The 12,202-nt window shown below is 40.2% G+C and overlaps 1 protein-coding gene across 1 annotated transcript in view; it reads right to left on the reverse strand.

Annotated features, from left to right (window-relative positions):
- The window catches only part of STAB2 (stabilin 2), an 880,852-nt gene that overhangs the window by 447,140 nt on the left and 421,510 nt on the right, over nucleotides 1–12,202 (reverse strand). The window contains exon 24 of the mRNA XM_086919174.1: nucleotides 10,927–11,020. Coding sequence (XP_086775300.1) covers nucleotides 10,927–11,020 — 94 coding nt within the window. The remainder of the gene's footprint in view (nucleotides 1–10,926; nucleotides 11,021–12,202) is intronic.

Genomic DNA, 12,202 nt, shown 5'->3' on the forward strand with positions numbered 1-12,202 from the left:
GTTTTAGTAAACCTCAGCAGAGAGTTAATAACACATTTTGTTTCAGGTGTGGATCGAGAACACATCTCAGTAACAGTCCCATGTGTAATGCTCTAGGTAAGAAGTACACGAACTGTCTTAAGTTCGGTCATTTTAATAATGTGTGCAGGGCCAGGCCTGTACACGTTAATTCTGTGTCAATACGTGAGAATGTTGATCAGTATGATCAACATGATGTTTTTTTCAGGTTTTGATGAGGTTCCCTTAGAATCTGATATGCAACATGTTAATATTAACACCTTAGAATTACCTTCAGTTTCAAATGAGTCTCTTCAGGGAGAAATTGTTCAACTTTAGAAACTCCTTTAGAAACTTCTTTCTTTCCACATAGCATCTGTGGTATGGGTGCATGAAGTTTACTTGGGCTTTGGTAAGCTTTAAGTACTTTATTTCTTCTGATTATCTTCTTCTTATTTATTATTATTTTTTTGTGAAGGACTATGTAGACTTATAAATGTCCGCTTTTTATTGAGAAGAAGGGGTGGTGGTGTAAAGGGTTTTTCATGGTTATAGCTAAAATAATTCTTTGTTATCAATCTGATTCTTTTCTTCGGTGTTCCTCCTGTCATCACGCCTTCTACTATGTTGCAGTATAGTGAAATGTATGAATTTATTAGGTCACATTGGAAAAATTCTGAAGAAAAGGGGTGGTGGAGTAAAAGATCTCTTGTCAAAGTTTCTAATGTTCATGCCAAAAGAATTCGTGTATATAAAACTGATTCTAGTGATATTGAATGTTCACATTTTCCTTTAGGTACTCCCCTTCCACTTCATCTGCAGGTATGGTTTTACAAACTTCCCCAATGTCAAGTGGAATGTATGAACATGTTAGGCCAAGTCGCAATTGTTCCATTCCTTCTAGGTTTAAGGATTTTTATATGTCTTAGTTTTTCTTTTATGTTTATTTATTCTTTGTTATAGGAAGGGAGATGATGTAAGGTAGTCTTTCTTTTATTTCCTTCATTTTCTCTGCTCGTGTTAGGTCATGTATTTAACATTCTATGTTCTGTTCCTTGCATCCTCGAGAGCGTGTGTTCCTTCAAACATGTTTATGTTTGAAGGTGCATCTCTCGAGGATGCGATGCCTGTTTAACCTTGGCATAACTGAACTGTGTATTCAACTTGTCATTTTAACTGCAATGCTTGCTACTTGCCAGTGGCACTCCTGTGTGATGCCGATTGAATTGGATTAAACTTCTTATTGGATTTACACCCATGCCTGATACTCTTTCTTCCTGAACATCCGGCCACCCGTTCCTTACAGTACTACGGCGCAATCAGGAGGCTATTTGAAGGATGGTGCATTAAAGCTGGTTGGCGCGGTGCCGGTGGCTAATACAGAGTATTATGGCGCATACAGGTGGGTGATACAATCCGGAAAAAACTGTGATTTAGGATAGTTGTGCTTGTTACGACGCGTAGGAAGTTTACGGCGCAGTGGGACGGGTGACTAACAAGGGGGTAATGCGCAACGTAGGGAATAGAATTACCATGGGTTTGGGTTATCCGTCCCAATTTGCAGAAGGAGTAGGGATTTGGGCGGGTTAGATCCTGGGTGCGTGACAGTGACCTGGAAGAGAATTTCCATAATTAAGGAGAACCGCGCTTTGGAAGACCAACATGCTGGAATAAGGTCAAGGAAACATATGCTTACCCAAAAATAACGGGTATGTCGGGATCACACAATAGGGGGAGGGGGCCATCGCAGATGGCGATGTTGGGCAGTATCTGAAAGACAGGGGGCGGAACAAGGCTAAGTAACCTGGGCCGCAGGGGTGGTGGATCTAATGCAGAGGGAGGGAAGGCAACAACTTACTGAGTAGATACTTGTGGTCTTTGCCGTTCAGCAGGGTCTCGCTGTGAGAGCAAAATGTTTGGGAAGCTATATGCAGGGGATAAGTGATCACATGGTCAGTATGCAATTAGTAAAAATAGAAGACATGCATAGTTGCTGAATGTGGCGGCCATCTTTGAAGGGAGCGCGTTGTAGTGGAGTACATAGCAAGGGGCAGCGAAATGTACTCTATGGAATATAAGCTGTGTATTAAACGGCTTGCGGTTACCATAGACTGGACACGGGGGGAAGTGTGGTGCACGGTAGTGGCGGCCAACTTGGTATGGGGCGCGCTAATGGGGATAAGCCATGTGATGAACTCCATGCAGAGGGCGTCGGCTATCTTGGAAGGGAGCGCGCTAATGAGGAGTTGTCTTATGATGATTTTCATACAAGGCAAAGATAATCAGTGTGCAGTAACGAGTAAGCGGTTTGCATTAGGAAATTGATTGCAGTGGACTTATGGCTATAAAGCCTAGTGCTGCAAGGCTTACGGTTAGCATAAAGGTGACAATAGGGGACGTCTGGTACGTACAGGGTAATGACAGTCATCGTGGGAGGAAGGGTGTGATTGGAGATAGAAAACTAGAAACCAGACATACCAAGAAAGATCAATGGGGTTACAAAAAGCGGATTCATAAAATATGCAGTTTTCATTTTGGAGAAAGCTATGTGATGAATACCTTGAATCGTGCCTTTTTTCAGTCAAACAGGCTTCTAGCCATTTCTGCAGAGCAGGGAATTGAAACTGTGTGGAACCACTATTATCCATTACACTAGGTCATAAGAGGACGCTGTAAAAAAAACCTCTATATAACATACTGGTCGAATAACTGTGTGTTGTTTTAAATGATAAGCTGAACAGACAACTGACATCCCTTAAAGTTAGGATGACTTAAATGTACACATGGATGCAGGAGCAAAGTTCATACGCACATTGTCATGCATAGGTGACTCAAAGTGCATTTATTCCTAAAAGATTAACATGCTCCCAACTATGTATGTAGGACGCTTTGCTGTGAGCTAACCTGACTCCATCCTATCTATGGGTGATAAAGGAGTTTTACCTCCCTAGCTCTAAACGTTCTTAGGCCAGTACTGCACATGTTCTACGATATGCTTCTGCTCAGTATTCAGGAAAATAGTTTTGAAAAGATGCATGCAAATGGATAATTATTTAGTAAATGTACCCTCAAGAGTAATATCTGAAGGTGATGGACAACCGCACGAGGTAGCATAGTTTCTTACCTGTTTTCATCGTAATCCTTGTTTGCATTTAATCGCATCGCAAGACGGGCGAGTTTCTAAAAAGAATGATGGCTCACCATGTTAGCTCGACAGAAAAAGGTACCATTGAATGTAAATGTAAATGTATTTGAGCTTATATAGCGCACAGCTACCCACAAAGGGTTTCCCGGCGCTTGCTTAGGGAACCCGTCCTGGTATTCCCCTGTGAGATAACCCCCGGCAGGGTATCCACAAGGTGAAAGCCAGGCATCCCGCCGCGAGGGGCCGTTGTGGAGATTAAGCAAGCTATTGCCCAGAGTCGCAGAGTGTGAACCCGTGAGTCGAGAAGGCACCGGAGAGAGAATTATCGAGTCCGTGGAATTTTTGAGCCCAAGACCCGCCGAGGCGGGGAATTGAACCCTGGTCCAGGGCCGATCTCAGCTTCCGGGTCTGCCGCCTCTAACCCCTGAGCCACACTTCTCCACTGAATGAGTGGAACAACCGTTCTTGCGATACATGATCCTATCTAGTTGGAAGGATGGGCATTGTACGAAGTCCTGTGAGCACCATCTTTAACTGTAGTTCCCACAATCTAACATGGACAGTAAGACAGATCAACGTGAGATGATCAATGACTCTGGGTTAGACCCTGGGCGGGGCAGGACCCCCATGTCCAATAAGATAATGTATTTCTTGTCTGCCCTCTCCAATCATAATCCCTATTTGATAGAAATACTCATGAAATAAGGATTACTTTGTAACTTGTCAGATTCTTATAACATGAACACAGATAGGTTCTGCATTTTTCGTAGAAAAGTAAACGGATGCTATCCCATCTCAAAAGATAATTGGGCGTTCCTTGTTTTCTGTAGTAGCCATTTTACAGTAGCAATTCTGGGACTGCTTATATTGATGGTGAAACTGCCTACTTATAGCAATAGTGCTGTGCTATGTGGACTAAGGCCACGATTAAATAAATAGGCGACATTCAGAGCTTAAATAAGAAAATGATGCTGCTGACCCTGGAGTTATTCATTCCCCATATGTGTAAAGGTCTGATACTGTCTCATATAAGGACATGAAGATAAGGGAAGGATGGGGGCTAGGGTGAACCACTGAGCATATGAAAAGAAAGACTGTGGGTCTGTACATCCCTGTGACATGAAGCCTAATTCAGTTACTAGAAACTACTGGTATGTCTTATACAGACTCCATAAGAATAGATCACGTGGTTCTCCATATTATTTCCTGATTTAGACCTTCCATTACACTATTCAAGTAAAGTATTCTGGATGTTTCTCTTTCCTTACGTAGTTCAGTGGTGGGACACCTGTGGTTAGCCCATTGAGCTTTTACAAGCCTACAAAAAGTAATACAGGTCCAGTGGTAGTTATTATTGCATCTATTTGTCTTCTTTCCCCTTTGCTCCCATACCTAAAAAGTGTTTTTAGGGGGTAGCTTTTTCATACAAACACAAATGTGCCACTTGGCATCTTCCATTTACTCCTCTCTCTGTCCAGTTCATTCCTTTAACATAGAAGATGGGTAGCCCTGATTCCTAGAAGTTGTAATTGAGGTGTGATCACTGGTATAAAAATGTATACCGTTTGGAATGCACATCAGCAGTGCTCAGGCAGAATATATTTCAGATTCTTAAGATTCCTGAAAGGTAACAGGTAATAAAATGTACCTTAATTGACGGACATTTAAGGTCAGCTTTCCTCTGCACTGTATATATTAGTTTAGATGTTGCTATCTCATCAAAAGTCAGATGTAAGGGTAAGTAAATGAAAGTAATGCACAGATTGTTTTCCTTGTGAATCTGAAATTTGTTCTCTTGAAGCCTCAAGTAATTGTCTCTCCTTTTAACTTCCCCAACATTATCAATCAATCCTCACTTTGAAAAAATGTAGACTTTGTTTTCTTTCTATTCTCAGATATCATACCAGGATTTCAAAACTTTCTGCAAGAGTCTCCAGTTTCCCAGCAGGCGCACTGTCCATCAATCAGATTGTGAAGAAGTGAAAGGACAGCTCTCACTCATGTATGCAATCTTCTCTACATCCCTTTTGGTCCACCTCAATCGGGACTATGTCTTATGTGCTTCACCCGGTCTTTTTTTTAAGCAATGCAATAGAGTTCTACTCTAGAGACCCCTGATGATCTGTGTTTCAATAAAAGGTGCAGGATCTTATACACCAATTCCTCTCTGAACCCTTCTCTTTTCAGGGCTTATGTTCCAGTCCATCTTCCCTCTTCATTGTTCATTCTGCTGGGGCTTTTATATCCATATAACTAATTTCCTCCTTGTAGTTTTAGTTTTCGAGCTTCAAACTTCTGTTCCAAGGGTTCTGATTAATTAACTTTTGGAACAAAGGAACTTTCTTTACTTGTGATTACCAGAGTCCTGGTACTCTCCTGCTCCTTTGGAATTTACAGAAAGTGCAAATCCACAGGATAGCTTTACAAGAAATATGCATTATCTTGCAATTTTCTTCAAGTTATTCCTGACACTCTTTCTTAAATGCTCTGCTTGCATACAAAAAGTGTTATCAAAGTTGGGGCAGCAGAGAACAAGATTACTGGACTGTTTTTCGTTCAACACTTTGAAGCCTGTAAGGCTTCTGGAACTAGTGACATTTTGTTGGGTTTTGATGCTTTAAGTAGAACTGTTAGATTAAGTGCCAGAGTAGCAAATTTTGGAATACGCCAAATATAATATCCAATTAATCTTAAGAAGGAACAGAAAGCTTTCTTAATATTTGGGCTTGATGAGATGTCAAAACTGTTTTTTTTGGGTTGGTATGATCAAATGTTGTAGATGTGATTTCCAGTCATAACTGTTTACCAACATTTTGCATCTAAATGAGTGACAGCAATCTCTAAGTGATTCTAACATAAAATGTATCAACAACTAAGACTTGGCAGGTGAGCGAAGTAGTCCAAATATTAAGACTTTGAAATGGTAAAAGGATAATACGCGTTGAAAAGGCAGTCCTAATTTTATCAGATTCAAAGTTAACTGCCAGTATCTTTTAGTCAGATAGATAGTGGATAACAAAAATGGCCAGAGCCTAGTTGTCCCAATCGTGCACCAATGCTGGGCATGAGGAAAGATTTATATTGGAAGACAGCATTCACTTAACGAAACTCAATGAAAAACATGATGGCTCCTTTGGGTTTTTGCACTAATACAATTGGTGTAAGCCACTTACGTATTGCTCTATTATGTGGGGCACAGTTATCATTCTATGCTCCACTTTATGAATAAATGTAGGTGTTTCTGCAAACCTATTGAGAAATTGCTCTAAAATATCCTGCACTTCTTGTTGCTATTACTCCGATAGATGATACCCTAAAAGTGGTTTTCAAACTTTCTCTATTTGTAAGTTAGGGAATTCTATGTCCCATGCACACAAACCTTATGTTATCCTGCACTGTGTATATTTCCAGAAGATTTTCTCTTTTTTTCATAGGTTGACATAATAACTTTGAGCATGTCCTTTTCAGGTTGAGTCTACCAGGCAGCACTATCTGTCTGGTTCCAAAAGACCTATTTTATGCTTATCAAGAACTTACAGGGGCTTAAAGCCTGCTTATTGCTTACCATTGGTTTGCTTTATTGGCAGTCTCATTAGCTTACTTCTTATTCAGTGGAAGGCTTTCTCCCAGAGGTGGTCTAGCTTATATACACAGGTCTACGATATCCATGAAACAAACACATCTGTATCTCTGTCCTCTTGCAAATACCTAAGGATGAACTTAAGAACCTACAAAAACTGTACGTACTCTCCCCCGCATGTTTTACTATCCGCTTTTGCAATACGGTCACAATCATGGAACAGAACCATGGAGATCATCTCCTCCAAATAGGATGAGAGTAACAACCAGATTTTCCTTGGTAACTTCAGCTTTCATTGTAACAGTTCCAGTGACGCTTCGGTGAACAGTTTTTAATTCTTCCTCCAGAACCTCTCCTTATCCAAGCCTGCAACAGCCCTACCCATAATAAAGGTGCCATTTTAGATTTAATCATCGAAAAAAGAAAAAACATTTTGATCAAATCCATCCTAACTTGAGATTGGACTTAGCACCATTGCATTACCTTCTTCATATCTGAAATAGCTGTTAACTCCAGGAGCCAACCCGTTAAAGCCAACCACTGGGTCTTAGACACCCGTAATGCCAACCCACTCATGATGACTGCTATTAGTAAAGGCAGCCTGCTCCCCTTCTCTAACATGCATGATGCTCATGGCCTCACTGATCACTACATCAACTTCAAGTAAAATATTATGGATTCCATTGCCCCCAAACAACTAAAAAGTGTCCCATCCAAAAGATCCAACCTTTGGTTCAACTACAACCTCAACCTGGAACACCGATGCCTCAAACTTGCTGAAAGAGCTTAGAGACACACACCGTCAGAGCACCTACAATTGGCACATTAGAAATTCCAAAGCTGCTTTCTTACGTAACCAACTTGAAACAGCAATTAATCACCATAAAAACTGTTCAAACATGTAAAATACAATCGCAATCCCCCGTCTTTGAACAGCAAAATCCTACCTAATTATGAAATGTTTGCCTCCTTCTTTACTGATAACACTATGCTAACCACCACTGAGATACTGAAGGCCATAGAACTCCTACTGTGCATACCCCCTCACCCTTTCCCTCATGTTCAGGAAGACTGTTCGACTACCTCTCTTCACACACCTAAAAACAACGCTGTTTCGCCAAATTTGAAAACCTTTGAGAAAATTGACATCCCAAAACTTCTAACTTCACTAGAATACTCTAACCACCTCCATGACCCCCTTCCTTCCAACCTTCTCAATGAGTTAAATCACCTCCTACATCCGTTATGGACTAGGGTTATCAATGGCTCACTTACCCAAGGCTCCTTTCCTGACTGCTTAAAAAGTGGCCAGGTTACTCCTATCTTAAAAAAGTCCAACTCCAACCAGTCTGACCCCAACAACTACAGCCCCATCTCCAACATCTCCACTTTGGCAAAACTATTAGAAAAATGTGTGCACCTACAGCTTCGCAATCACATTGAGCAACTCAAACTTCAGCTACTCAACTAATGTCAATCTGTTTTCAGAACAAGCCATAGCACCAAAACCGCCCTGGTCCACATTGTTAATGACGCTCTTCGCTCACTCGATCAGAATGAATACTGTTTACTAATACTGCTGGACCTGTCAGTGGCTTTCAACACTGTAAATCATGGAACCCTTCTAAACCTATTAGAGCTCAGGATGGGTCTTTCCAGTACAGTGTTAAATGGTTCACTTCATTCCTACACAACAGATCTCAACAGGTGCTAATCAACCACACTCAGTTACACTAGGCATCCCTCTAGGCTCCATTGTCTCCCAACACTGTTCAACTTGTACATAGAGCCCCTGACCCAACTCCTCAAACTCTCACACATCTCTTACCACATGTATACAGATGATACCCTACTCTACATGAAATTTGCCTCTCTCCCAATGACATCAGCATCCTTAATAACACCTTGACTGAAGCGCAACATTGACTCATAACCACCTCAAACTTAATGCCCTCAAAACCAATTTTCTTCTGATCTCACCATCCAAGATTGCACATAGCATCACAGACTGGCTTCCACATCTTACTGCCTTGAACTGTACCCCACATACCATTGGCTCAGCCAAATCCCAAGGAATAATCTTGAACAATGCCCTCTACATTCGACATCACATCAGTGCTGCTACCAGAGGAACCAACCACCAACTTAATGCACTAAGGAAACAAAAACATTTCCTTCCTATGGCAGATCTCAAAACAGCGGTCCAAGCACTTGTTCTATATAAACTAGACTATGGTGGTGTCGCCTTAGTAGGCCTCCCTAAAAACAAGCTTGCACAGCTGACAGCTACCTTGAAGGCAGCTGCAAATCTAATCACCGGCTCAAAAAAATTTCGACCTTCATTCAATGAAATGGTTCCTATGAGGCAGGGATCCATCTTAAAATCGCCTGCATGACCCACAAAGTGCTGCACCACAACACTCCATCCTATCTGGTCCAGACATTAACCCTATCTGGTGGAAACAGATATTCTAGAAGCACAATTTTCCTTCTACTTAAACCACAAAAATGTTTTAAAATAAGAACACCTACAAGCGATCTTTTTCTGGAACTGCCCTTACAAACTGGAATGCACTGCCCCTGGGGATCAGGAGTAATCCCTCCACTTTCATCAACAGGAATGATGTAAAAATTATACTAAGCCACAGATTCCTCTCACACTGAGGTCCTACCCCCTCTCCTCACTTGAGATGTCTACATACCTGTACAATGCTCTATTTTATCACACCTCATCCACAACACTGAGACTCTAGAAGTTCTCTGCTTTCCTAACTCCTGAACCACCCCCTTGACACCTTTCATACCCGCAGGTACCAATACTTCCTAACAACATTATGTTCCTATCTATCTCCCATTTATTTGCCTACATAACTTTACAAAATGGATATATTTACTCTATATATACCCGTTATTGCTGTTGCAAAACTACCTTTCCCTAATAATGTAAAGCCCTCTGTCACACAAAATGGTCATGTTCGCACTATATAAAACTCAGAAATAAATAATAAATTAATTTGACATTATAGTCATTGTATGCCTTAACTTCATTAATGTGTGTGAAGCATTTAAACATATTCCTGAAATGTAATCACTGTAGAAACTAGTGATTTATATATGAGTATACTAATGTTCAGTTTAAACATGAAAACATGTAGGTCCTCATTTATGAGGGCCTTACGCCGCTGCTGCGTCCGTTACTGAGACGCTGCGGCAAAAAATGCACCACACTGCACCATATTTACAAAGCGAGGCATCTGCCTAGATGCCTCGCTTTGTAAACCTCTGCGCTACCTCTAAACAAGATGGACAAAAGATGTTTATTGACAATCCTCTTTGGAGCAGATGTGGTGTGAGCTGAGACCAAGACGGAGAAAGCTCTTAGAGTGTGGAACAAAAATTAACAACAACTAGCATAAATGCTTTCCCAATTAGGGACCACCACTATTGTGATCCAAAGCACATACTGCCTTCTTCTTTCTTATTCCAATATTAATCAACCACCAGTCCAAGCTTCAGTTTAAGGGGCTGAGAACCAGGAGTAATCACATAAAGTGATAACATGACCTTTACTCTTATCGTCATGAGAAGAAATACACAATGTAATGTAGGAGGTAGCTCCAAACTCTGTAGGAGCTAGCCTCAATTACAAGAGGACAAGTGGGGGGTAACCATGTGCCTACAAAACATGTCTTTATAAAGAAAATAGGCTGAGGAAGATGGAGACCTGCTTACCTCCATTACCTCATAAACAAGGATGGCCTTGTAAAGAAACTCATTATACCTGCCCACCAAGGATTAGACATTGTGTAAGAATGTGGGTATTGAAAAGTTCTGCAAATGACACTGCAACCCTCTCGTTTTGTACTTACTGTGATCAAGTACCCATAAAACAATAGTCTTTTTCTTGAATATTACGTTTTATCCTTATTTCGCCTTCTTTCTGATTGCATCCACCTCTCATTTATTTTCCATACTTCTTGTTCACTAGACCAATTTGTTTGGGCCCCAGTCCACTGGATTCTAGGTGGCCAGTAGGCTTTGCCAGAAAAGCACACACGCATCTTACAGAGACAACTTGTCCGAGCTGACACTAGTCACAGTTCAACAACATTTATATTTCCATACCTATTTGATTATCCACACACGTCCTTAAATATGAAATATGAAAGCAATTTAATTCATTAAAACAAAATCTTTGCCTTACATTGCTGTTGCAGACATCTCCACTTGACGAGGCACAAGCATTTACTTCAGTGCAGGTCGTTCCATCACCTTCATACCCAGGTTTACAAGTGCATCTAAAAATATGGAAGACAATATGAGCGGATCTAAGAAGTACATATTCATTATTATGATGCATTATGAGTAATTTTGATTGTGTTTTCTTAACTATTTAGGTAATACATTATTCACAAATACGGTTTAGCTATATAGTTTCATGTATAGCTCTTAGACATACAGATGACTAATTCGACATGAATTAGGCTCTGATAGAGTGTAGATGTTATCTTGCATCTATCGTTACCAAATTCTACCCTAGAAAATGATTCTGACAACTATTTACGGCTATGACAAATGTGTGAAAGTTTCATATACTGAGAAAAAATAAATTAGATGTGCAAAGTCTGATTTAGATACTGCATCATAAAAGCACGCAGAATGTTAGTATCTGCAATTTTTTGAATGACAAATAGTATAACATGAAAGGTGAATATTTGAATGCTATGTGTTATGTGCTTAGAACATTTTGAAAACCAGGGTAACATTTAGAGAATTGCATGAAATTTTAATTGTGTACAGTTGTGGGCCAATATTATCTAACTCCAGAAAAATAAGTAACATGTGAAATGATATTAATGAAACAGGTAGAAGATGCACTAGGCTGAGAGAAAGCATGTTTTTTGTAAAGATTATGCAAAAAATATATATGACGGTTTTCAAAAGAAGTATTATAACTGCAAACTATTAAGGGATAGAAATAATAATCTTAAAATGATACTGTGTACTTTGCATTTTTTTAGTAGTATTTAATACTAACATTTTAACAGAGAGTCACAGGTAGGCATTGTATTTCATAATTTGAAGAATTAATGTAATTTGAAACATATGACATTCGTATTTTAGCAAAGTTTTCATGCCAAAGCTGTTTTTCCATTTAGGCCTCAAAGGGTTTGCTTTCTCATCTAGCATTAAGCTTGTGAAATGTGCCATCGGAAGCCTATGGGAATCTTTTGTAAACGTTCCACTTATGTTCTAGCCATCAATAGATAGACTCTCTCCTTACTCAGTGGCGGCTGGTGAGATTTGAAAGTGGTAGGGCGTAAAAACATGATTGTACTGCACTGCCGCGAGAGAGTGTAGCGAGCGAGCCCAAACAACCTACAGAGAGTTTTGGGGGGTTCTCTCCTTGAGAACATTTTGAAAAAAGAGTGGACAAATTGTGCATTTCCAAGCAAATTTAAGAAAGCAGGAAGGTTAAT

The sequence above is a fragment of the Lissotriton vulgaris genome, chromosome 1_1 (assembly GCF_964263255.1).
Source record: "Lissotriton vulgaris chromosome 1_1, aLisVul1.2, whole genome shotgun sequence".
Classification (NCBI taxonomy): Eukaryota; Metazoa; Chordata; class Amphibia; order Caudata; family Salamandridae; genus Lissotriton; species Lissotriton vulgaris.